The 27,753-nt window shown below is 43.5% G+C and overlaps 1 protein-coding gene across 1 annotated transcript in view; it reads right to left on the reverse strand.

The window, feature by feature from the left end:
• Positions 1–27,753, reverse strand: part of PPM1H (protein phosphatase, Mg2+/Mn2+ dependent 1H) — a 101,392-nt gene that overhangs the window by 34,219 nt on the left and 39,420 nt on the right. Inside the window, exons 2-4 of the mRNA XM_028747806.2 lie at positions 23,649–23,817; positions 18,633–18,977; positions 10,963–11,075 (exon numbers count right to left, since the gene is read on the reverse strand). Of these exons, the coding sequence (XP_028603639.2) occupies positions 10,963–11,075; positions 18,633–18,977; positions 23,649–23,817 (627 nt within the window). The remainder of the gene's footprint in view (positions 1–10,962; positions 11,076–18,632; positions 18,978–23,648; positions 23,818–27,753) is intronic.

Here is a 27,753-nt window from a genome sequence, read left to right on the forward strand (position 1 = left end):
AGAACATAACCATTCTAGCAGCAAATGGAGATGGCATAGCAAATCCTGTCTAAACAAAAATTTAACTAGGTACCTGCCAAGGGAGACAGGAAATGGGATGATTGATAACTGAACTGTCTCTCTCCCTCTCATCTCAGAAAAGCCTACCTGCAAACACCAATGGGAAAAGAAAATCCTCTCCAGCAATGGGCATTTTCCTGTTATTTCCATGATATAACTGTCACTCTAAAACCTTATGAAGGAGACATCAGACAAAAAGCTATAATTTGATCTTATATGACCTTGAAAGGTAACTGCCCCAATAGTGCAGTCAGGATGTTTGTTGCATCCTAATAGTTGGAAGTTCATTCTTCTTTATGTTTACAAGTTTTACCTCTTTGTGTAGTCTGGCCTCATTGCTCTATTTGCTCAGAGAAAGGGAAGGCAGAAAATGGCAAGAAAAGGGAGGGGCTACGAAGGAGAGGAGGACGCGGGTGGCGCTGTGGTCTAAACCACAGAACCTAGGACTTGCCGATCAGAAGGTCGGCGGTTCGAACCCCCGTGACAGGGTGAGCTCCCATTGCTCGGTCCCTGCTCCTGCCAACCTAGCAGTTCGAAAGCACGTCAAAGTGCAAGTAGATAAATAGGTACCGCTCCAGCGGGAAGGTAAACGGTGTTTCCGTGCGCTGCTCTGGTTCGCCAGAAGCCACTTAGTCATGCTGGCCACATAACCCAGAAGCTGTTTGCGGACAAATGCCGGCTCCCTTGGCCAGTAAAGTGAGATGAGCGCCGCAACCCCAGAGTTGTCCGTGACTGGACCTAATGGTCAGGGGTCCCTTTACCTTTAGCATTGCCTTTCTCAGCAAGTTTTGGATTATAACCTACGGCTGCCATATGTCTGGAATTTCCCGGACAGAACCAGGATTTGTCTTTTTTGCAAATAGCGTCCAGGCAGAATTTCCGAAAATCTGCCAAAATGTATGGGGAAAACTGGGCGTAGGGCGACAACTTTTGTGCCCAGGTTTTCACTTTCTGAAATACAGCAACCCTAGTATATAACTCCTATCAGTTGGTTCTGTTTCTGTTTTAGTTTAGAGTTTGATAACATGCTAAACTGTGACTAAACTGTGGTTAATTTTAAGTAGATAAGGAAAACAAGCAAGTGTAATTAATTATGGTTTGATGTTAAGCTTTCCCCCCACTAACAATAGTTAAAATGAACAGCAGCTTATCCGGGTTCAGCTGATACAACAAGCTGCAGTTAATCTAAAATGAGAGCATTTTATCTCCTATTTGCAGCCCCACCGGTGGAGGGTGAGAGAGGAAAAACTTAAGGCTTGCCTAGGTTTGTTCTCATTATGTCTGAACTAACAATCTGATTCAACAATAGGTGGATCAGATGTAAGTCTTTCATTCATTTGAAATATTGCATTATGGTTTTATGCGAAGCAGAGGAATCGTCTCACCAGCAATTTATACAGGACTTGTTTCGTCCCTTGTTCTCTAGAGTCTAGAGCAACTGACTCACTCACACACACACACACACACACACACACACGGGTAGAGACCCATCGAAATCAATAACGAGTCCTAACTAAGTAATGACCTAAGTGGCTCATGGTCATTAATTTCAGTGTGTCTACTCTTGAGTGAAAACCTTTTATCTATAAGGAGCCTAGAAATGCTTATGCAGTTCTCATGCATAAGAAAATGACCACACAAAGTAAAACAAAACAGAAGTTGGGCACTGGGATCTGGAGAAGTTAATACCGTGGAAGTAACCTGGAATAACCAAAGAAAGGTTTATTCTCAAGAGTGAGTGGGAAATGGTTCTATTTACAAAGGTGTGACTGGCTACCCAAAGGTTGTTTCAGTTTGTTTGTTTTTACTTCTTGGACCCATAAAATCTATTTCGAAATGGACTCAGATGACCAGAGGAGCAGGAGGAGTGATACTACACTGAGTAACACAACCAAAGTCCAATGCACCCTTTCCTACACTTTCAATTTTTCTCTGCAAGCACAATCATTGAAATAATGGTTTAAAGCAAAGGTAGAGTACTAATGTATTTCACTTGGATTCAATGTTTCACAAATATTTAAAATGTGCAAGACTTGCACGAAATCATAATGCACCTAAAGCTGTATTTCACTGGCAAGAAGGGCAAACAAAATCTCTGAAAATGACACTTAGTGGCTGGAATCCAATGAGCAGCTTTAATACCCAACAGGATTGTTTGCTTTTACTTTCTACTTTCAATGGCAGACCACCTCCGCCCCTTGCCATGCCTTCAAACTGATTTTGAAATGCCCCTTAATTTCAGCAGAGGTTTGCCATACAGAATTTGGGGTGGGCATGGTGTTTTGAAAATGTTCAAATACCTCCTAGTCACACAGAACAAACTGCACAGTTCTTTGGATCCAGGCCAGGGTATTTTTCTTTTTAAAAGCCTGGAGGGAAAAGCTGTTTTATCATTTTAGAAGGGGGGGAAAGAACCAAAGAGCTTACAGACCGTAAGGACAAGAGAGTAGATATGCCTGCCATACCTTGAGAGTCAACCTAATTTTTTTCTCAGCCTACATTATTTTATAGATGACTGGATTTTTAAAAATGATCCTGAATGAAATTAATTATTATATTGGATTGCACATCACCAACCTAGTGCTTAGCAACTGTTTTGGACTATAAGTCCCATCAGCACCAGCCAATGTTGATGGGAGCTGTAGTCCAAAATATATGGTGGGGACTAGGGTTCAAGAAGGCTGTGTAATCACACACAAAAATGTGTGTTGTGTGTTTTTGTTTTTAAACCATTTATTATAACTCAGGCACTCTCGTTAAGCAAAATACATGAACTACCCTACTACATTTCCATCACCTCCTTCCATTCACCATGAAACCTTCTTGCTCTGTAATAAAAATATCGTAGCTCCAGATCTTTATTGGTTCTTTCCTGGAAAACATAGGTACAACTTGTGATTAAATATGTTGCTGTTGTGCCCATCTATCTGAATGCAATTACTGCCTGTGAACAAGCCAGTTCCAAGAAGTGAGAGCTTTTTTCAAAAGGTCAGCCTGTTTGGACAAGGTAGCCCAGCGATGAAGCTTCAGAAAATGCCACCCAACTTGAAATTGTAAGCTAACCATAGGAATATTAAGACAAACAGGAGTTATCCAAAGGGTATAACTGGTTGATTGATTGTGCCCAGAGTAAAACTGAAGATAGAATTTTAGAAAATGAAATATATAGATTTTTTAAAATAGCCATACTCAGAAACACAACTATTTGTTTTATCAAGCACGACAACAGCAACACCTAAGACCATTAGGCATAGTACAAAAATGAAAAGTGAAATGGACTATGTCCTCAGGCTTACAATCTGATCAAAGGCATGATGGAGGAAGGCAAAAGAACATCATCCAGAAAATGCTGGTTGAAAAGTGGAAAAAAGGTGTTTTGAAGAGGCACTTGAATGTACTAATGGACCAAGAGAGTGAGATGTCAATTTTAAGGGCATTTCTGCAGTAGGGAGAAGCAAGCAATGAGGAACACAAAGAGGATTTCTTAAAGGGAAGGGAACATAATGTAGAAAAAGAAGGGAAAAGAGAAAGCAAGAGATAAAGAAGTTCTGCAGACATTTTCAAAATATGGTAAGCTGAAAAGGAAGCTGAAAAGAAAGGACAAGGAAGCCAGTGAAGTCAGCCATATAAAAAATGTAATGTTGAATTGTTTTTAATTATATTGTATACATCATATACATACACTGGGGGGGAGGAGATAAGTAGGGAAAACGCCAAATGTACAATGGCCAGCAACACTGGAGACAGAAAGCTCAGTGACGGGGAGAGCAACAAGGAGGATGTTGCATGAGTCTTTGATAGAAATAGTAAGAGTTTTGATACCGTGAGTAGGCAGACAAGAGCAAATCCTAGCTGTATCAGTCAAGTGAAAACGGCATGAAGTGACCACAGGATGGACAAACAGGCAAAAGGAAAGAGAAGAATTAAGAAAAGTAGGACTTTTAGGAGTGGTTTCATGCACAATGCTTGCAGCATTTGAATGGTGCAGTTTGTTGGTAGGCAGATAATGTACATGTGTGGATTCAGAGTCAGGTTGAATGCTGGCTTCAAAGAGCATATTATTTGGATACAAACTATTGATCTCTCAGGCTGAAGCTGAAGGGCATGCTTCTGGTTCTCCCGAAGACAGGATTCCACAAACTTGGGTCAACAGGTTGTCCCAGAAGCCTTTCACCTTTGTGCTCACGTTTATGGCTATCATTGCATGTGTACCAGATACACTTGAGGTTCTTTGCCTGGCACTTCCAAGTAAACTGAACGTCATGGGTTAAGCTGATGTTTTGTTGTGGGCAGAGGAAGGAGGGATGACTGGAGTTTGTTGCTGTTACTGCAACTGTTAAACCTGAAATTCAATAAGCCTTAAATAAATTTAGAATTAGGAGGAGATAACCATCAACTAAGAGCTTTGATCACTGGACAGACCCTGTTAAAGGCTCTGCGTGGGCCATGTGGCAGACTCATGTGGCTATGTGCTATTCAGCAGCTGCTATGTCGCTGTTATGACATTTGAATTGGCCTCTAATCAGTCTCAGCAGATGCCTGCCCAGTCTCATCCAGACTCTGCCAGCAGCACTTCTACTGCTGACGACGACAAACCCTTTCTGTAAAAATGCTTTTGGATTCACGGACTATCAATTCAACACACACACAAACACACTTTAGAGGCACTTTGACAATTACTTTAAAATGCAGTCAATGAAAAGTACAATCTACTGAGAGATTGGGCAGTTAAGAGCGTTAAAGAAACACTACCAGGCTTCGTAAATTTTCTGTGGCCTTCAGAGGTGGGATCCAGACCTGGTAATGCATTTGCAAAAACATTCTTCCATCCTTAACATTTATATATTTAGAGTCTGGCAGAATGATTAAATCAACCAAACTGGCCACTAGAAGCGTTATGTCCTAAATTAATGCAGAAATTTGATCATTTCATTTCAAGGCAGGATTGAACTGACAGAACTGTGCACTTCAAAACCCTTAAATATGTTTTTGAAGGAAATATCTAGATATGAAAACTACTGGATTCTAAGAGCCAAGGCGACTCAATCTGTCATACTCTGTATTGACATTCATGTATTTTACAAATACGCAGTCAGATTCTGTAGTACCACTGCTAGATGAGGCAGGCTGACTTATGTTGGTGAGATGAGAACATCAGCATTAACCCAAGGGCTCTCAGTGATTAAATATCCCTACATAAGGTGCTCCGTCTTGAACAAAACATCTTTCAGCCCAAAGATACATCTTTCAGATTAAGTGTCTTGTTAGTATTTTTAGCACAATACGTTACAAAAAGACACATATTGTTTCAAACAATTAAATGGAGTGATATGGTACATCCTTGGTCTACATTAAGAAGAAAACAAGATGTGTGATTCATACTCAAGCCCCATCAAGAAAGTTACTGTAGGGAAACCTGAAAGTACAAGTTCCAGCAGGGGAGTCTTTAGCATATGCGCCAACGGGGTGCAAAGATCCGCCCAGCGCCCCCATGTCTGACAAGCATTGTGAATGACAAGCGCCGTCACTGGTACGGCACGTCTTTGGTAAATGAATGCACAAAGTCGAAAGCCATTTAGTGAAACAGTAGGTATACATTTTGGTAATACCTAGGTATATATGTATTTTGTTTTTCTAGCTTGATCAAAATTATTTATTATTTCATAACAGGTTAAGAGCTTAAGCGGCTTCAGCGATGGGCACCTGGCGCCCCCCACCCCCCAGAATTCAGTGCCCAGGTGCCCCACACCGCTTGCACCCCGAGGTAACGACGGCGCTGAGTTCCAGTTGCTGTTTTTAAAAGAGCTTTTATACCACTTTGTGCTTGTGGAGACAATCATAGGGATATGATGGCAATAACATGTTAATGGATGAGAAACCAGGATACAAGTAATAAATTCCAAATAAATTCCAGTATTTCAAACCTTATGACTGTCCCACCCATGTTCAAATTGCTGACTTGGATGTGATCCAGAGCTCTTTGCAAATCAGGGGCCAGTCTCAGAATTGTGCACTTTCCCTTTCATTTCTTTGTCAGCCTTACCTCTTAGTTAAACCACCCTCATATGTTTCAAGTCCCGGAACAAACAGTATACTTTTTGAAACGTAAATCTTCTTTGCAGTGGGGATGCTCACAAATTTGGCTCATAATCGCTGATCCATTTATTATTTGAGTCTTAATGGGATCCTCACATCTCTTTAATATAACACTGGTGCTAACCATGGTTCCCCCCCCCCCCAATCACTTTTTTGTTGTTTTTGCTATGGTTCACAACTTTAAAAAGAAAAAAGACTACTGAGCTGAACTGATGAATTTAAGGAAGACACAAGTTAGGCCTATTGGTATTCCTATGATCAAAACAACAGGAAATTTTCCTCCCCCTGTTAAAAGAATATTCACAGCGTGCCCTGATTCTATTGCACACCTTTTCAGCCAGAAACGATCTGAAACAGAAGACTGAACTGCGCATTTTTATAAGGTATACTAAAATCTGGCAAGAAGTGACAAAGAGAAACCATTTGGAAAACTCTGTTTGACAGTGTGTTATGAATTCCGAGCCACAGGGAGGTTGTGCTCATTTTGTCAACAGGCAGTTGAACAGGCAGGTGAGCCAGAAGCATCTGGCTTCTCTGAAGAGGAATCCAATATGTGTCAATTGCAAAAGAAGAAGAAGAAAAAAGTGGGCAACTGAGCAGATGGACAGAATAAGGCAAGGGGACTACAGTATGTTGATATAAGTAAATTTTGATTATATGGGTCAGAAAGCAACCAAAGCAGTCAGAGGAAACTGAAGGCTAAAAGTATAGATTCCCTCTCCCCCAGCCATTTGCTTACTATGGCAGCTAAACATGCACACAGAATCATGCCTGGACTGCATCCACTGATTGTTTACAGAACATAAAGGAGCAGCTGAAAATAAGCTAAAAACTTTTCTTTTCTTTTAGCAAGCGTATCCAGGCATATAATTTTGTTATTTAAAAGTCTGCTGATTTTATCTGTATATTGGCAATAATCATTTTACTTAGATGTTTATAATATCTCTTAAATCAGATGTTTTCAACCTTTTTGAGCCCACAGCTCCTTTAACCAACAACATTCTTTCTGTGGCACCCGTGTGGGGCTCAGGAACCCAGTCAGAATCAGAACTTTATTAGCAAAGCCAACAGGCCACAGCTATGCAAGAATTAAAAATAAAAATAAAATAAAATAAGAATAAAAGGAAGATAAGAACAAACAGAAGGAGGTCCGTCAGATGAACAAGTCTGTCACTCAGATGGTGGCCCTCAATTTCACAGCTCTCTCGATGTACCTCGCGACCTTCTCTGTTGTCTGACTATCCGTATCAGGAACCCAGTTATGTCACCACTTGCCTGCAGAGCCAGCAGCCTCTCACCGTTTTTTGAACACCCTCCCTTGTGGAGTGTTCCCTCAGCCTTCTCTCCCCTATTCCTTGGGAGTCGCCTGGGCAACAGCTGCTGCCTTCCCTGGTCTCTGAGCTGCCCGCCCCCCGGCCTGGACCTCTTCTGAAGGCCGGCGGGGGGCAAAGGTCTTTGCTCCCCCCCGCCTGCCTTCCCGGGACAGCGGAGACTTCTCCGCTGTCCCGGGGCGATCTTAAAATGCTGGCGGGCGGCAGCGAAGCCTTCGCTGCCGCCCGCCAGCATTTTAAAATCGCCCCGGGACAGCGGAGGCTTCGCTGCCGCCCACCAGCATTTTAAAATCGCCCCAGGACAGCGGAGGCTTCGCTGCCACCCACCAGCATTTTAAAATCGCCCCGGGACAGCGGAGAAATCACCGCTGTCCCGGGGGCTTTTAAAATGCTGGCGGTCGGCAGCAAAGCCCTCCTGTCCCCGGAGCTTGCGGGGAGGGAGGTGGGGAGAAGGGCTTTTCTTCCCACCGCCAGCCTTCAGAACAGCCTTCTGAAGGCTGGCGGTGGGAAGAAAAGCCCTTGCCCCCCCCCCCCCAGCCTTCAGAAGAGGTCGGGGGACAGACTGTCCCCGGACCTGGTCTGAAGGCGGTTTCCCTAGGAACGCATTGATTGATTTTCAATGCATTCCTATGGGAAACCATGCTTCGCAAGACAAAAAACTCGCAAGAAGAAAAAACTCGCGGAACGAATTAATTTCGTCTTGCGAGGTACCACTGTAGTAGTATGGAGGCTGAGGCACCGTTCAAACAAAGAATCTGTGTTGATTTTCTCCACTTGGATTACATTATTATTATTATTATTATTATTATTATTATTATTATTATTACAATTTATATCCTATCCTTAATTCTCAAGGATGCCAGGATGGCAAACACATCTATAATAGTAGATGATGATAGATAGATAGATGATAGACAGACAGATAGATAGATAGATAGATAGACAGACAGACAGACAGACAGACAGACATTCTCTCAACCAACACTCTCAGTTATTTTTTAATTCCCTCATCAATAAGAAGAGAGACAGATACACCTCACCAGAGAGGGCATTCCACAACCTTCCATGAAAAGGCCCTCTCATGGGTCAAGTCCAAGCAGGCAGCCACCAGGTGTGGTGGCACCACACAGCTGCGTGGAGAAGATCTCACTTGAACCTAAATGACCACATAGGGGAATGATGGAAGGCATCTCCTTAAATTGTGGTAACTTGAAGAAAGAGCAGGTGCACACATGAAAAATGGATAAAGGAGTCTCCATAGATTGGGTCAATTCCTATACACACCTACACACACACACACACAAACAAACAAACACACACACACACAGCTTCTCTGTTTGGTTACATGTCCAATAGCATAACCATATATTAAAATAAACAAAGTTTATTTGTATGAACCAGTCATATGTAAGGACAACTTTTTTGTTTCATGTGTTTGTTAGGGAAAACCTTAATGGGAGATTAGTATTCTTTTGTTTCTTCACTGGAGTGCTAAACTAGAAGAGTGGACAGTTTAGTGTTGGCAGGTGCAAAGCAAGGGCAGAATTGGTAGGAGGGATGGAATGAAGCCAGTGTCTAATCATAGTAGCCTCCAGTTATTTTTATCCCCCCCCCCTCCCCACTTTCAATACCTCAAAAGATGCAGTGGACAGAGACAAGCCCAGATAAGCAAATGAGTATGCAAGCCAGCAAACACTGGGCTCGGACATACCTGTCAAGCAATGCAAGCAATGCTGAAAATCAATTTGTTCTGAATTCAAGCATGAGCAGCTTGCAAATCAGCTACCCAGTTGCCTAGGGATGCGAAGGGATCCTTTATGCTTACTCTACAAACAGAATTCTCCTAGAATACATTGCAATGGTGGGAGGTAAAGAAGTGACGGTGTTTGCTGTGTGTCATCTGAATTCCCGGATGCCACCTGAAACTGGTTATCTTCCCTGGCACTCAAAATACACCCACTCACCAAGCAAGCATCCTTGTTTTGGAAGTTACACAGGGTGCCCAAGCAAAAGCAGTGATACCATATCATAGCTCCTGCTATGTGAAAAGTACTAGAGTTGCATTCCTCCATGATCCTGCTCCACTACCCTGTGGATCTGCAAGCCCCCTCTCCAATCATGGTGTGAGCTGCTATGACACCACAGAACTCTCTGCCTATTGAAGGAAAAGATCCACATACTGAAGCAATGGGCCAATATGCGAGGCTGCGGCAAGAGGAAATAATGGTGCAAGGAGGCAGATAAGTAAAATATTCAAAGGAGAAGTGGCTAATTAGAAAAAGGCGAGAGGGGCTGAATTGTGTATTGATCCAAAACGATAAATTTCTGGCTACAGATGTGTAACAGCTATTACAGCAGAGCTGTAAATTCTTTAGTGTAACAGCAATAGTTTAGTCTAGAGCTTATAATGAACATGCATTACAGTGGTACCTCGGGTTATAAACGCTTCAGGTTACAGGCGCTTCAGGTTACAGATTCTGCTAACCCAGAAGTAGTACCTCAGGTTAAGAACTTTACCTCAGGATGAGAACAGAAATCGTGTGGCGGTGGCGTGGCAGCAGCAGGAGGCCCCATTAGCTAAAGTGGTACCTCAGGTTATGAACACTTTCAGGTTAAGAACGGACCTCCGGAACGAATTAAGTTCTTAACCAGCGGTACCACTGTACAGTGCATTGTACCTAGCACTGTAAGGCACTGCTGAAACATTAACAGAACAGTAAACAGCAATGCTGCAGTAGGGGAAGAAAGGCTGAGAGAACATTGCTGAGGTTGGTGCCTGCATTTCTTTATGCAATTTCCGAATGACAGAAAATCAATGCTTTGACCTTGATATCAACCCCTTTGAAAAAGAACACACTGGAAAGTACTCTCCTCCACCCATCTCAGGAAAGGAGATGTTTGCCAAGAAGACACAGTAAGAGACTTTGGATAAGATTCAGGTATAGATTGTTACCGTATAAACCAGTTACCTTTATATGTCAAAAGCCAAGAATGAGCTAAGACCATCTAATGTGTGAATAAAAAAGGGTCATATTAGCTCTTCATCAGGTTCAAAAGAAGCCACCTCGTTTTTTGGAATGTATCCTGGATTGTACAACAGGACACTTGCTTTCCATCTGAGAAAAACTTTCCTGTGCTCCATCCTTGCAGCAGGAAAAATCTCATCTAGATTTGCTGTATTCCAGGACTCCTGACACCAATGCACTTTGATAGTTTGGACACCAGAGCACTTGATAGATGATGGGTTAGATATTTTAACATTCACCAGACAGGACTGAGTCATAATGCTAGCTTCCAGCAGGTTGGTAGCTGCTGCTTACTGAGAGGAGAGTTCAGTTCTGCTCAGGAGGTGCTTGCTGTGTTCCTATAGGTATCTGGTTGGCCACTGTGAGAACAGGATGCCAGGCTAGATGGGCCCGTGGTTCTTTTCTTACATGTTCTTAACTTACCAAGAAACGTGAAGAATTGTGCCTACCTGCTATCGCCAGCGTTTGCCACATAGAGCTTTCCTAGCAAACACACCACAATGAGGGCCGTACAGCCGCCAGATATATTGTACACAGCCCTTTCTCGCTCTATCTGCAAGTCCTGAGGAATAAAAGAGAGAACCTGTCAGAATTTAACGCAAAGAACCACATACTGTCTTTCTTTTCCCAGTGAGCGGTTAACGCCGTCTGAAGCATAGTTATACTGAAAAGCAGACAATGCTGGATTTTCTATTTCAGGTGCTTCAGAAAAACCAAAAAAGTTATGACAAATGTTTGATACATAGCAGAGGAGACCGGAGACTGAGGAAGGCAGTGAGAAGCTGACAGGGAAAAGGCGGAGGAGTATAAGAAAGATACAGAGCTAAGCAGCAATTACCTCATGGACAGAACAAAAGGAAAGCCCAGTCTGCATGTGTAGCAGAATGGAAGCAGGGGAGTGGGCTGTATTAATTCAGAGTGCAGGTCAGGGATGTCATTTTTCAATGGCATGTTAAAAATAATTCCTTGCAAGGAAAAAGATAGCAGATTAGTACCCTAGTTCCCAACCCACTCCTTGCTGTAATAGATTTCTGCTAGTGAGGATGATTATTTTTATTATTTTTATTATTAATTATTTTATTATTACTACTACTATTAGAGAGTGCCCGTCCAGCTTTGCCACCTGAGGCAAAATGGGAAGGTGGCCGCTCACATGTGCCATCTGCCTACCCCCACTGCCCCTGTTGAAGTCTCACTTATTGGGGTCACAGGGCTTCTGGGTTCTGGCAAGATCTTGAAAGAACCCTGTGAGATCTCACTGGAAGTGGCTGCTTCTCCTCACTTCTCCTCCAACGGCAGCAAGGAGGGGGCACACAAAGAGGCGACCCTTAGATTCCACCACCTGAGGCGGCTGCCTCAGTCTGCCTCATGGACACAGCCCAGCTCTGTTATTACAACTTCTATACTGGGAAACATCTAAGAATGCAATTCCCTCTTCCTGTAGACTGAAGTGGTATGGTCTATTCTACTACCTCATTCTGGAGCCATGTGTATAACCACACACACTTGTTTTAGGCAAGTAAGAAACCACAGGAGGAAAACCAATAGCAAGAAGAACCATTTTGAAACTTGGTAAAGCTGCAAGCCTAATCATCTCAACTCAGGACTAAGTCCTATAAATTCAATGGGGCTTACACCCGAGGAAGTGAGTTCAGGATTGCAGCCTTATACATAGGAAGGTATAATAAAGGAACGACAAAGAAACACACACATTCAAGCCAAGTCACATTCTCACACTCTAGAACAGGGTTTCCTAAACTTGGGTCTCTGGCTGCTTTTGGACCACAGTTCCCATCATCCCCACATTTAAGCCAGCAACTGCTTCAAGAAAGTCACTAGAATATTCAGATCTCTGCACAACATACCAACCATTTCCATGGTATTGTCTTTAGAGCATGAAGTACTCTGTGGATGTTGGGTCACCCACAATTAAGAGGCAGCCTGGAGGCAACGCAATTAATGCTTATATAACAAAAGGCATTGGTTGGGAACCTGAGCACCCTCTCACCCTGCCATGTTGCCAACCAAAAGAATCTCTCAGCAGCTGTTCTTTACATTTCAGACAAATTATCCACTGTATTTCAACGCAGTTAAAATTCACCTTCTACCTAGTTTGGTCCCCAAAGCCAGTCATTCCTACCCTGAGTTTAGAAAAGATGATAATTCTCCATGAAGTATGAAATAAAAATTTAAACTGCACAATGGGTGGACTTCTGAAAAGCACACCTCGCTACAAGGGCAACGATTTGCTGTTATTATCTTATTCACTCCGTTTATATAGATAGCTCCGCCATAATAGGAGGAGCCCTCTGGGCAGCTCAGAACACACACACACACTCTCTCTCTCTCTCTCAAACGCCATATAAATGAAAAACATTTTTCTGAAAAATAAAAAAACCTGAAAGACAAAATTTCAAACTCAATTGGTCAAATGCTGACCAACAAATGGTCACACATAATACAACTGGAAAGCATAACTTAAGTTTTCGTCACCAGAGGTGCATTTAAACATTTTCTACCATTACGCACACTGCAGAAAGGGTTGGGAATGAAGTGGCAAAATGGACTACCATTTTAGGCTGCAGGCGGAGGTTCACTTTTTAAAATGTTACTTATGCAAAAAAAAAGGAAAAAAAAACACCTCCTGGAAAGCAGACTAGCTAAACTTCAGAAGGAGTTTGAAAACTTTGTCCCTTTTATACTTGATCCCCCACCCCCACCGCTGAAGGGAGTTGTTTGGGGGGTTTTTTAACTGTGAGGGGGCACTTTAAAATAGCATCTGCCATGTGCAGGGAATCACTTCTGAATTTTATCCTATCATTTTGCTAAAAAGTAATACCAGCTCTGAGCTACTTCCGAGCAGGAGCATCCAACATGGTGTTCTCAAGGCGACGTAAATTATAATATCCATCATCTCCTGTCAGAATGACCAACAGTGAGAGATAACAGGAATTACTGTCCGTGTCCGAAGGGCACCAGGTTGCGAACCTATGTTGCCCATTAACAAACTTTTATAACGTACCGTACTTTTCCGTGTATGAGACTAGGGTTTTTTTTACGTGAAAAGAATGTTTTAAAATTGGGGTCATCTTATACACGGGTAGTGCTGAGTGTTTTTTCTTAATTTTGAGTCCCCCAAAATAGGGGGCGTCTTATACACGGGGGCATGTTATACACGGAAAAATACTGTACATGTGCCAAATGTGCATATCCAGCCTTTTTGCTTATTTTCTCTTTTTTACAAAAATCTTGTTAAGATAGCTGAGGGAACAGAATGCATAACATCAGCAGGAGTATCAATACTGAACGGCTGCCAAAAGAGCCGAGTTGTGTACACATAGCACGCTGCCAAAGGGGAGACAAATACATTTCCTCACAAAGAAGATCGCACTTGCAGTCCTTTTTGCAGGCCCCCCCAAAATACAGTGGAATCTATTCATTTCGTTTTTCCATACCCTGGGGTGGGGGGGCCTGAAGCAGGCAGTTTGTGGACTACATCCCTGGAGCATTCACAAGACTGGATCAAAATGCACACAAACAAACCAAGAGCATTGCTTTCCACATATTAAAAACAGCCAATTTGTTTAGCAACTGCCATTAGTCACCTGCCATTTAACGTTATTAATTATAAGACTAGTCTTCTCACAGGAGAAAAGACTGGCTAGTGGTTTGTTCCCTGGCCCTTAGCTACATATTCCCCTCTCAGGTCATGTCTTGCCCCAGAAGGGCATCCCCACCCCTCTTACGGAAAATAAATGTATTGAGGGCAACGCACCGTAACAAACAGTAGCCATGACAACTAGCGATAAGACACACAATTCGTATTCACAACCAAGCCCCACTATCATGCTTTCAGATCCAGTAGGAACCAGGTTAAGTAGAGCAATAGGAAAGTTATTTTGCACGTGAGAAAGTTAAGAGGACTGCTTGGCAGGACTTGGCAGCAAGCAGTCCCCAAGTGGGCTGTAGCAGGGTATATGGATTGTGATGCTAATAGCATCTGTCACAAATAAGATTCTGTGCAGTTCAGCACTGAGGGCTCAATCCCATTTGCTCTACGAATTTCTGTGATGGTTTTGTGACAGGCACAAGCTGGAGCAAGATGTAAACTGCCCAATGAGGCCACCTACTGGCTCAAGTGTGAACTGCACTTTGGGCTCCTCCAGACAACCTATTTATTCAGTATTCATCGTGTTTGATGAACACAGAGGTATAAAAGCACAAAGTCCTCATAAGCTAGTGGAGTTGTTCATATCACAAACACACCAAGTTTATCTCCCCACCGCTTTAATATTTTTATTGTATGTTTTGTTAAATTCAGAGTGGAGAAGCATTCTGGAGGTGAGTCAAATGGTTTATTATTCTTAGCCGAATTTATTTTTAATACTTTTTAAAATAAATAAATAAAAGCACACACATTTAAACATGACCCGCAAGGAAATACTGCTGCGTGCGGTTTTGTTCCTGTGCATACTTAAAGTCATCAAAAGTTGTTAACTCTGATAAATGGCAATACGCAAACTGGGTATAATAATTATTTTTTCTAGTTGTACGTGCTTTTACATCTAATCACTTCAAAACTCACCAGTGTTAAAATAAGATGTAAATAGGATTTGCTGCACTTCTATAAAGAGACGGTTCTAGTGAAGATCAAATCCCCTGCATATTGATATGCAAAATAAATCAAGAAATTCGGTGTGGCAGTGCAGTAGCATGCTAAGAGGTGCCATTTCCAATCTTTGACATCTCCTACAAAGTAGGGCCACGAAAGACCCCTGTCTGAAACCCTAGAGAGCTGCTTCCAGTCGGTGTAGGCAATGCTAATTCAGAAAGAGGCAGCTTCCTATATCCAAATCTGATTAAAATCAGCACACAGCATCCATTTGCGAAGCAAGGACCATAGCTCAGTAGCAGAGCATTTGTTCTGGATGCAGAAGGTCCCGGGTTCAACACCCCACATCTCCAAGCAGGGCTGGGAGAGCGAGCCCTGGGGAGCTGCTGCCTGTCTGGGTAGACAATACTGAGTTAGATGGGCAATGGCCCGACAGCATATAAAGACAGCTTCCTGTGTTCCTACAGATCCTGCATGCTTTACAGTGGTACCTCAGGTTACATACGCTTCAGGTTACATACGCTTCAGGTTACAGACTCCGCTAACCCAGAAGCAGTACCTCAGGTTAAGAACTTTACCTCAGGATGAGAACAGAAATTGTGCTCCGGCAGCGCGGCGGCAGCGGGAGGCCCCATTAGCTAAAGTGGTGCTTCAGGTTAAGAACAGTTTCAGGTTAAGTCCAGACCTCCGGAATGAATTAAGTACTTTAACCTGAGGTACCACTGTATTCTGAACTCAGGAAACCAAGTGAAGTTTTGTTTACCCTTTGAGGGGCAGTGTAATGGACGGGACGTAGTACCGCAGGGGAAGAGTTGTAGGTAGTCAGGAAGCTCCCTAAATAATGGAGCTTTTTTATATTTACTGGCCCTAATCCAGCTCTATCTGTGCATAAACAAAACGTGATCGTAAGACAAACTGCCTAAAAAACATGGATGAGAACACATATCCAAATGCACACAGGACGGCACATCCAATGGAAAGCAATGAGACCAAATGCTTCAGACTGAGAATGGAACTACGGTCAACAATCCAGCAAGGAAGAGATGCGCATCAGCCCAATTCACACACATGTGTGAGCCTGGCTTTCCCAAGAGAATCGCCTTAGTTGGGTCAGGGCAGGGTGGACCCAAAGAAACACGGGTAGAACTCTGCTCGTAAGGCAAGCTTTCCCACATCCCTCCTCTTCAACTGCAGCCCTTGGGGACCGCCAAGATGCCAGTTCTGAGCATGGAGTGCAAGGAGAGTGACAGAAGACCGCACACATCAATGTGTGCAGAAGAAGGCAATGTAAATCATGGGGCCAACTTGCATGAGTGGGAAAGTCCCTTTCTACTTATGGCGTTTGCCCATTCTTTGGAGATACGTTTGTATTGGGGGAGAGAAAGGGTTGATAGGTTGACCAATGAGAAAGCACGGGGCAGAGCCTACCTGATTTTGAGGCTCAGCCCAGAGGTTTTGACAGTTCAGTTGGTTCTTGGGGGCGGGGGAGATAGAGGAGTCAGAGTGAGTTAGAGACCGAGCCAAGACTGAGAGGGAATAGAGTGACAGCGTTTCAAATATATTTTAAAAGTTGTTTGTGTTTGAAATAAACTTTAATCTTCATTGATAACTCTACCTGATTGAGACTCAGTACTTCACTGGGTAGCCCTGGGATTTCCCCACAAAATTGGTGGCAGGGGAAGAAATAAAGTAGTGGTATACAAGTCAATAGTCCGTGAAACAAATGCCAAACTACTCAAGCAAGCCACCTCTGGATCAAACCTGTGGATTTCTCAAACCCATCCAACTGTATGGACTAAAAACTGCCCATTTTTAAAAGGGCATCCTCAAGATTTTGCACCTGCTTTGCAAATTCCTGTAGGTGTGAATGCAAGAAAACCTAAAATGTAAAACTAGCATTTTTACCAAGGGGTTTCCAAGTATTAACTTATTTTTTTATATTCATCTGGTGAAACCAGTATCTCCCCCCACACACACACATAGTTCAGTAATATTATGGTTTTCTTGCTTAATTGTCAATCAATATGAATGTTTTAAACAACTTTTAATTTTATCTTGCTAATTCATGCTTCTGCCCTCAATTATTTTTCAACCCCAATTATTTTTAAACAACAGGGTCTCTCTAAGGCCTCTGAAGCAGTATCAAAGAAGGGAAAACCACAAAAGATGTAACCTATGGAGATGATCAGAACAGTAATTATCAAGCAATTTAATGATTTAGTTACTGAGAACAATTTAATTATTAGCAGCCAGTGGACACAAAGGAGGAAAAATTCTGCAAAGTCTGTAAGTACAAAGAAAGGGCTGTTTTTTTCTCCACCATAACACATGTGATCAATACGACTTGCAAATGCAATCTCAGAATCTGATTAGTCTCCATAATTCTTCCTAAATTAATGTTAACACGTTTAATCAGAACTCAATTCATTCCCTATATTTCCGATATAGTTCAAGGGTGACTGTGAATTTAACAGCAGGTTTGGGGGAACCTGAAGGTTTTCAGAAATAAAAATTTAAAAATAAAATAAAAAACCACCCTCTTGGAAAGACACCCAAAAACTGTCTCAGGAGGACTGAGAATCCTCAGTGGCTACAGAATACCGACTGATTGTTAGGGCCAGAGGAGGGAGAAACAACCAATCAGATGGCACACAATGGAGTGTCCTAGAGAGGGGAATGGTTGGCTGACGGGAACATGGCAACATTTTGTCATAGCTTCCATGTGTAAAATAAAATTTCCAGCTTGTCACACAAATACATTCCAAGTCAAAACAGAGACAGAGAAAGGGAGAGAGCAAGAGGGAAAGAAGGAACAGGGTTGCAAATCTACTCCAAACCATGGTTTATGGAGGAACCGTGGTTTGCAATGGTACCCAATGTAACATGGTTAACACAGGAAGGGGGAAAAGTGGTCTATAAAGTAGAGATGAGGAACAGGAACAGTAGTTCACAAAACTAGTTTTGGAGTACAAATCATGATTTGATGAAGTCAGCGTTACATTTGTGCTGGGGAAGGTGATGCAATGCATCAGATACTGGCTATAAACTCTGGTTATATTCTGTCATCAACTTAGGGCTCTTCAGGTGAAGTCTACTGTAGGCCCAGCAAAGAAAAACAGGTCTAGGTTAACTGAGCCAGGCCACAGATTCTTGGGTGCACCACTGCAATAGTTGCCACATGGATCATGACGGTCGCCTAACTCTAAACCAGTGTTCTGTGCCCTCTTTTAGACTGCAACTTGGAAGCTCTCACCGGTGACACTTAAGGCACAAACTGTGTGCCCACAATTACTCATATTAGGACCGTTACGCAGGTTTCTAGTGGAGGTTGCTTTTGCCAGTAAAAGCCCAATAATACCATTAAGAAGATTTATTTATCTTTAGCAGACAAACTTATTAAATGTGCTGACGTTAGCATGTCAATTCCCCCTCCCCCCCAGCTGTACCCAAAACAACAGAGAAGGATCCTACCATTAGCCTACTAAGCACAGCAGAAGAGACACCTACCATTTCCCTGAAAGCTGTCTCAATAGCCCCCATAATGAGGCACTCGTGAGATATCTTCTTCTCCGTAAAGAAGCGAGTCGGAGGGGTGGCGGGTGATCCCGGGGCGCCAACACTCCCCCGTAAGGAGGCTGCTCTGGTTAGAGTTCGGGTGCTAGCAGCCATGCTTTCTGGCTCCTCCCCCAGGCAGGTCGGGGGAGGGACGGCCGAGTTCTTCAGGATGTCCACAATCTCCTGCAGCTGCTCTGCAATATGATGCTGAAGCAGCTTTGATGCTACAACAGCCGCCCCAGATCCAGCGTGCCCATCAAATAACGACCAGTAGTGGAAAGATACGCCGTCCGATTCCTGCGTAAGTATTATTAAAACAAAACAACAACATAAATGAATGGGGTTTCAAGAGTGGCTCCAGTCATGAACAAATGCATTTCCCAATGCCAATTCCCAATTCCAAGGATGGCTCAATCATAGATAAACGGATGCATTTCCCAATTTCAAATCGTAAAATTTTCAGAGAGAGAGAAAGAAAGGTATTTGTAATGTCTCCACCCGCCAACTACGGTAAGCATACCAAAGGATCAGGTTTTAGATACTCAGCCTTAATTCGTTGAAAGTAACTAGCAACCGCTAGCCTCGTTTTCACTACCACCACACTGCCTATAAATATCCTATTGTGAAAGGGAAAATAAATCCCAATCTTCAGCTATAGTTTAACATACGTAATCATGTATGTTAACAGAAAAGCATGTTCTGTTTTAAAAGCTGGTCATTTATAGTCATTTAGTTCCCTTTGTATTTCACCCCTGAGACAGGACACCCAGCAATACTAACCAGTTTTACTGTGGTTCTGCCACTGGAAAACCTGTAAATCTAGTACCAGGTAGTTTTTAAAAAAACAATTAAGTGATACCTTTGTGTTATTTTATTTATAAAAGTATTTTATAGGTAAGCTAAAGGTAAAGGACCCCTGGACGGTTAAGTCCAGTCAAAGGCGACTATGGGGTTGCAGCGCTCAACTCGCTTTCAGGCCGAGGGAGCCAGCGTTTGTTCACAGACAGCTTTCCAGGTCATGTGGCAAGCATGACTAAACCGCTACTGGCGCAACGGAACACCGTGACAGAAGCCAGAGCACACGGAAATGCCGTTTACCTTCCCACCACAGTGGTATCTATTTATCTACTTGCACTTTTTGGCGTGCTTTCGAACTGCTAGGTTGGCAGGAACTGGGACAGAGCAACAGGAGCTCACCCCGTTGTGCGGATTCAAACTGCCAACCTTCTCATCGGCAAGCCCAAGAGACTCAGTGGTTTAGACCACAGCGCCACCCGCATCCCTGCTAACTGGCAGGTCTACTCAGAACTCAACCCCAATGAGGTCAACGAGACTTACTCCCAGTGCATGCATGGCCAACAAGACTCACACCCTGCATGCACGGTTTGATTTTCTGAGCATAGTTCAATATATATGGATAAACACTCACTGTGTGCATCTGACCAAGTATCCCCTGGCCTGTGACAATTCATTGCACAATTTTATTTTACAATTAGATTCATACACTGCTTTTCCACCCAAGGCCCTCAAAGCAGGTTATGACCAAAAATAAAAACACAAGCCTCATTTTATGAAACAAGATTGGAGTAACCCAAGACAAAACAAGATCAATCAGATATTTGATAACTATGCATAAACATTAGATTATTAGCAGCAACAAAAAAACAGTAAAATCCAAAATTTGAAGTTTGGCTGAACAAAGAGAATTAACAATACAGGGAGGGGTGGGTGTGTGGGTGTGGGTGTGGGTGTGTGTGTGTGTGTGTGTCATAATTAAGAAAAAAGCACATGTCACAGTACTTAAAATTGCTTTAAGGAGTAAACCAGTACATTTCCAAGCTAATAGATTCCCCCCCCCAAAAAAAATCTTTGTGAGGCTGTCTGCTAGTTGATGTCACACTGGGAGACTTCTCCTAAGTGCTTGCAAACCTCAGGTTTCTATCCATTTGCTTTAATAAGTTTTGAGAGATGCAACAATATCTCAGCAAGAAACGCAGAATGAAATGTCTCACTTCTGTGCTACCACACATTAATGTGGCACACAAACAAGGCCAGCTTCAGATTCTTTTAAAAAGGCAGCCCAGTGAAATGGGCTAGCTTCTGGAACAAGACTGCCCTCTAGCAGCAAGCGTTCGCAGCAATCATATTTTAAAGCTAATCTCTTCTGAAACACTGAAGCTCAATAAACTCAGGCTATGTATTTCAAAGCATGTTATCATCTATACATATATTAAATTCTTAACCGGTTTTCAAATGAGGCAGCCAGAGAACTGGGAAATGAACCACGGAACAGCAAAGGTACAGATAACATTTGTAAGGTAGTTACCTAAGTTAGAGGGACGCGGGTGGCGCTGTGGGTTAAAGCCTCAGCGCCTAGGGCTTGCCGATCGAAAGGTCGGCGGTTCGAATCCCCGCGGCGGGGTGCGCTCCCGTTGCTCGGTCCCAGCGCCTGCCAACCTAGCAGTTCGAAAGCACTCCCGGGTGCAAGTAGATAAATAGGGACCGCTTTCTAGCGGGAAGGTAAACGGCGTTTCCGTGTGCGGCTCTGGCTTGCCAGAGCAGCGATGTCACGCTGGCCACGTGACCCGGAAGTGTCTCCGGACAGCGCTGGCCCCCGGCCTCTTGAGTGAGATGGGCGCACAACCCCAGAGTCTGTCAAGACTGGCCCCTACGGGCAGGGGTACCTTTACCTTTACCTTTACCTAAGTTAGACTATTGAATCTTATTTGAGGACAAGACGTTCCTTCAAAAAATCCACAACGCATAGAAACAGGTGTGTGAGAAAGATTTTCTGGGTTTAAAGCAGAAGAGGGCACAGATTTGCATATGATTTATATTCTAGGCAAAATTGTGTTCTCATTAGTGAGTGAGGTAAAAGGACTAAAAAAAATGAGGCTACACAAAAGTACTAAGATGTCTGACAATGAGGTCAGCAAATTAAAACTTTTCCATAACTGTATTTCTGTACAGTCATACCTCGGGTTGAAGTAGCTTCAGGTTGAGCATTTTCGGGTTGCGCTCCACGGTGACCCAGAAGTAAAGGAGCACGTTACTTCTGGGTTTCACCACTCGCGCATGCGCAGACGCTCAAAACGACGTCACGTGCATGCGCGGAAGCGGCAGGTCGCGACCCGCAGACGCGCAGGCACGGGTTGTGTTCGCTTCAGGATGCAAATGGGGCTCCGGAACGGATCCCGTTTGCATCCAGAGGTACCACTGTACTAGAAATAATTTAACCTGTTGCATTTCTGCCTGTCAAAGAACTTTCAGGCACAAGAGCCCTGCTCTGCACCAGTGCTACCCCTAAATCATGCAAAGCCAGTTGTTGTTTTTTACTGCATTTTCCTTTAAAAAAAAAAAAAAGCCAACACCAGACTACACTTCAGGGTTGTCGTACACTCCTCTCTCATTCCTCCCACCCTCAATCCACCTGCCACTGTATAACAAAATTGGGCTATTTAGGAGGGGTGACATAGCCCATGCTCTCTCTCTGCTGCAATGTCCCCCTAATATATGGATATACTAAAATGTGCTGGACGTGCGTGGCAATTCTTTTTATGTTTGCATACTCAAAAGAGGGGGAAATCACATTTCTGAATGAAATTAAATTGGTTAGAAAGAGCACACAAACTCCTGTGTTTGCAGTTAACTTGTGGTTTTGGGTGGGCATAGCTAAACTAAAATCTTGAATTCCTTGGTTGTTTTCTCTGGGCAACAGCCACTTCTTTACCAAAGAAAAACAAAGATCAGCTTCAAAATGAATCAGCAAGTCCTTGTTGTTTAGAGAAGGGACTTCCTGGTTAAGGCCATTTTTTAAAATCTTTCCTGGCACACCTGCGATTCTAGAATTTCTCTACAGCACTCAGCAATCACAGCTGTGACTTTACTCTCGTTTTCTAAAAGCAATGAAAGGCTGGACCAGATTCATTTCACATATTTTGCTTATTATCTCTAATTCTACGAGGGCTAGAGACTTTAATTTCTCAAAAGTTTTTTTTTTTGGGGGGGAACAAGCTCAGAGTCTCCTCCCTCTTGTTGGCCCCAGGTCAACTGGCATTTTGGGGGGAAAGGGAGAAGCTGCGTCTGTCTCTGGCTGCACTTGTTATTTGATGAACCTCAAGTCATGCACCAGGAGCAAAAGCTGCAGAGCTGTAGCCAACTTGCTCACCCTGAAGAGTAGATGCTCTAAAACCAATGGACTTAAATAAGCATGTCCATTAAACCAAATGGGTCTAACTTAGTTGGATACCATACGTAATTTTGAATGTCACTGCTCCATACATGCTAAGGTGACTCATGGAGGCGAACAGCAGCTTCTGCTCACAGCTAATGAGCCTTACAACCTGGGCATCCTAAGCAGAGCTTCACCCTCTGCAAAGAAAACAGCAGCCACCTATAATGACCAGCTGTAATCACCTAACCCTTATTTATCATACTAAGTTTCAAAACATAGCTCTGGAGCAGCTGTAAGTACAGGACAAGGTTGCCAGGTTGGCACATAAGAAGAGCTCTGCCAAAGGCTTATCTGAGCCCCACATCCCGTTCTCACAGGGGTGAACCAGAGGCTGATGTGGACTTCAGAGATAGGAATGAGTGCAATGGCAAGTCCCGTCGATAGTCTTCTCCTCCCTGGATTTGCCTGATCCTCTTTTAAAGCCGTCCAAGTTGGAGGCCATCATGAGCTGAAGCAATCATTGGAAGCATTTCAGGGACTGAACCCAGAGCTTATAAGTCAATCCACATTTTCAACACAATTGTTCATAGGGGTGCAAAACAAGCTGAGCAATCAAAGACAGCACCAGAAGCTGGAAAGAATGGGAACTATTGCCCATTCTATCCACAGCTGCCATGCTTACACACACGTGTTTTACTGAGAGAACACTGCAGCTTAGACTACTTGCAGAAGGATTCTGCAAGTGAAGCAACCATTTCACTGTGGACAGATTAAAGAAGGAAGCGGCAACTTACTGAATTCTCTTTCAGCTGCAGTCCTTCCCCATTTGGCAACGAAGACCTCCGTTTAGTAGAGGAATTTTTGTTTGGTGTGGAATTAGTTCCTCCTGCTTTCTTCTTGACTGAAAGTACTTCACAACTGGCCTGGTCTTCATTGTGTGTACTTTTACCCGCATTGATCACCCTAATAAATAAACAAAATATAAACAAGCAGCGTAAGAATTTTTTAAAAAAAGAACAACATGTGTTTGTGTTTATTTGACGAATTTGTACACCACCCTTCAATAATATACACACAGAGAAAGAATACAAACAAAATTTAAAAAAATACAACATTCAGATTCAATTCACTTGGAATAAGCCAGATGTCTACTCTGGCCTGAGCAAGGGCTGCTGGGAATAAAGCCAGAAAATGCAGTCTACAATTCTGTAATTCTCCACAATCATTTCTTGACTTGGAGGGAATCACACTGTTGGGACACTTCTGAAGGAACAGGAAGCTCAGAGCACAAAATCCATGTCAGATAAAATTAATGGTTCATCTACCACAGAAGTCTGCCCATCAACAACGGCCGCACATCTGTTTCATGGATGCTCAAATGAGGACACAATGGTGGAACCCATTCCCTGCTTTTAATCCTGAACATATGGTAGATAAGGACTGTTTATCTCGGAAAACTGAGGCTGCATTTTGGCTACCATGACCAGCAGAACCCAAAATTCCTATTCATGTATTCATCTAATCTACTTATTTACAGGGATTTCTGCCATACACCCATCAACTGTGATGAGAACAGCTACTGGCAGCTACAACTGCAGTACAAGATTATTTCTTATCCATCCCCTTCCTGTGTCCAATGTGACTCAATATGGAAAAGGCTTGTTCCCAACATTTTGCCCACATTGTGACATGCAATGGCATCACAAAATACAATGGGGCAAGGCTTGCCAGGGAACTCCAAGGTGGCATGGTGAAGTCTTTCAAACTCAGGAACTTCCTGGGCTCATTGTTTGTGACATTTTGGTTGGTCCCAATAAAGACATTGCCTGTTGCAGCTTTTATAAAGTTTTCTAGGGATTGTGTTATCCAAGTATATATGGCCAGAGGGAAAATCTCAATCATTCATGCTGTCATAAGTAATATTTTGGACACCATGGCAGTTATTTCAATCTATATCTCCTGAGGTGCCTGAAAAGTAAATAGTCACGCTGTTTCTGAAAGCCATGGTGATGTTACTTTGAGATCTCAGAACGGCTAAATTATTTTACAATAATGTAACATGCAAAATGGGATGTGGGTGGCGCTGTGGGTTAAAGCCTCAGCGCCTAGGACTTGCCAATCGAAAGGTCGGCGGTTCGAATCCCCGCAGCGGGGTGCGCTCCCGTCGCTCGGTCCCAGCGCCTGCCAACCTAGCAGTTCGAAAGCACCTTCGGGTGCAAGTAGATAAATAGGGACCGCTTACCAGCGGGAAGGTAAACGGCATTCCGTGTGCTGCACTGGCTCGCCAGATGCAGCTTGTCACGCTGGCCACGTGACCCAGAAGTGTCTGCGGACAGCACTGGCTCCCGGCCTATAGAGTGAGATGAGCGCACAACCCTAGAGTCTGGCAAGACTGGCCCGTATGGGCAGGGGTACCTTTACCTTTACCTTTAACATGCAAAATGGGCCTTGTGGCACCATTTCCAGACATTCTATGAATGAGATGAGTTTTTCTTGACTATGTTGAAAAATCAGCCTTCCCCCAACCTTCAACTACAACTCTCAACAGCCCCAGACACAAGAGTCAGGGATGCTGGGAGTTGTCTTCTGAAACATCTTGTGGGCACCAAGTTGTTAAAGGCTTCTTCAGATCAAGCCTACACAGCATATAAGCCGCCAAGCTGAACATACGCCCCCTTGCCTCGCATTTCACCCCACTAGAGACTAAGAACTCTCTTGTTTTTTGCTGCCTGCCTGTGATAACAGAAATAGGGAGACCACAGTAGATAACCAACAACCTGCATTTGGCTTGGTGGGGTTCTATCTGTGCAGAGCTGCTTTGGACGACAAGATTTTAAACAAAGGTTTCTGCAGTGCTGTAAATGCCACCGGCAAACACCTGGGAGAAAGCGAGAGCACATTAAACAAAAGCAGAGGGAGACTAGAGGAACACTCTTATACTGGGGATAATCCATCCATCTCAATACATCATGAAAACTGTATCTGAGAGTGGTGAGGTGCCAGGAGCAAGAAACTAAAAATTTATCCATCATCAACCTATACCCTGGTTTTCCTCCCAAAGGTGCCCAAAACAACTACCCATCTAGAACACAAAAGAAATTCAAATCAGTTCAAGAAGTTACAGATAGAGCAGCAGACAAAACTGTCAGGTGGAATAAGCAGGTCTTTTAAAAAGGCACCCGGAAACCATTACAAATCTGACTGTAGCTACAAAAAGGCTCTCTCCCACATGTCAAACATACCGTATTTTTCGCTCTATAGGACACACTTTTTCCCCTTCAAAAATGAAGGGGAAATGTGTGTGCGTCCTATGGAGCGAAGAAGCCATAGCCCCGCGACCCTCTCCCGGCTGGAGAGTTGACGCGCGGCTATGGCAGGAGCCTCTTTAGCTGCGCGCCACCTCTCCAGCCGGGAGAGCGCGTGCGGGGATAAAGAAGCCATAGCCTTGCGACCCTCTCCCAGCTGGAGAGGTGACGCACGACTATGGCAGCAGCCTCTCCGCTGTGCGCCTTTCCGCTGCTCCCCGACCTGCTCTTTGGGGCTGGTGGTGGGCTTCCCCCCGCCAACCCCAAAGAGCAGGTCGAAAGGAACCTGAAGCCTGGAGAGCGAGAGGGGTCGGTGCGCACTGACCCCTCTCGCTCTCCAGGCTTCCAAGGTAGCCGCCTGAAGGCACCTTGTTTTAGAGGGGGGAAACAAGAGGGGGAAAATTCTCCCCCTCTCTGCGCAGCGCCTCCTGCCGCTTCGCTGAAGGGGCGCTGGGCAGAGAGGGGGAGAGTTTTTTTTCTTGTTCTCCCCCCTCTAAAACAAGGTGCATCCTATTGTCCGCTGCGTCCTATAGAGTGAAAAATACAGTACCTCTGATACCAGTGGGACACGACATGGAGCTTGCTCAACCTGATCTCAAGGTGAAGTTCACGGAAGGAGGGGAAAGAGAGATTTAGGCATTCTGGCCCCAGACTGTATGCAGTCCAGATACCCAGGTCAGGCCCTTGGGACAAATGGGTCTCAATAGTCAGCGATAGGCAGGCTGACCGTTTCTGCTTTATTATCTCCCTTAATCATAAGAAACCTGATGCATCCAAATGCTTGCTTTTAGCATCAGTCATTCAGATAGTCAACCCTTTCTTCCCAAGCTATCAAAATTATGCAAATTGTGACACCTTTGTGCCTAGGTAGAATGTGGAGGTGCCAATTCACACCCAATGGGTGGAGACGAGCTAAACTGGGCTATTATGTTACAAACAAACAAAATATTTAAGTGTGGGACTGCACACGCAGCAAAGATGCAAGTAGACAAATGAGAGGAACCATTAACTTTTTCATTAATTTTCTCTTTTACGTTTTCCAAATAAGGCCTTTCAGATGGCACATGTATGAAAGGCAGCTTCCTGCTCCCCCTTTACTCCAGGCAGACATGTTAAGACATTCTTCAATCTGCCCTATTACCTTATTCTCCTCCCTCTCTAAAACTGTCCCCCATATTTACAGAAAAATCGAATGTAGGTCTCCTTGGAGACAGTTTCAATTTTGAATCGATTTTATTAAACATTTTCAAGATACAATACCATAAAAAACCAAGCAAAGCTATTATCTAAAGAGAGGAAAATAATAAAAAGGAAAAGAAAAGAGGAATAGAAAACAAGAAACACACCCACGCAAACACAAAATGTTATATTCTATCAACCTTATATCTTAATCTACAATACACAATCAGAGACCCACGTCTTCCCGGCTCCCTAGGACTTCTCATACTTATATTATTTAATATTAATTTTAAAAAACTATATAGGTGATAGTTTCTATTGACTTCCATGATAAAGGTAAAGGTAAAGGTACCCCTGCCCGTACAGGCCAGTCTTGACAGACTCTAGGGTTGTGCGCCCATCTCACTTAAGAGGC

The sequence above is a fragment of the Podarcis muralis genome, chromosome 10 (assembly GCF_964188315.1).
Source record: "Podarcis muralis chromosome 10, rPodMur119.hap1.1, whole genome shotgun sequence".
Taxonomy (NCBI): Eukaryota; Metazoa; Chordata; class Lepidosauria; order Squamata; family Lacertidae; genus Podarcis; species Podarcis muralis.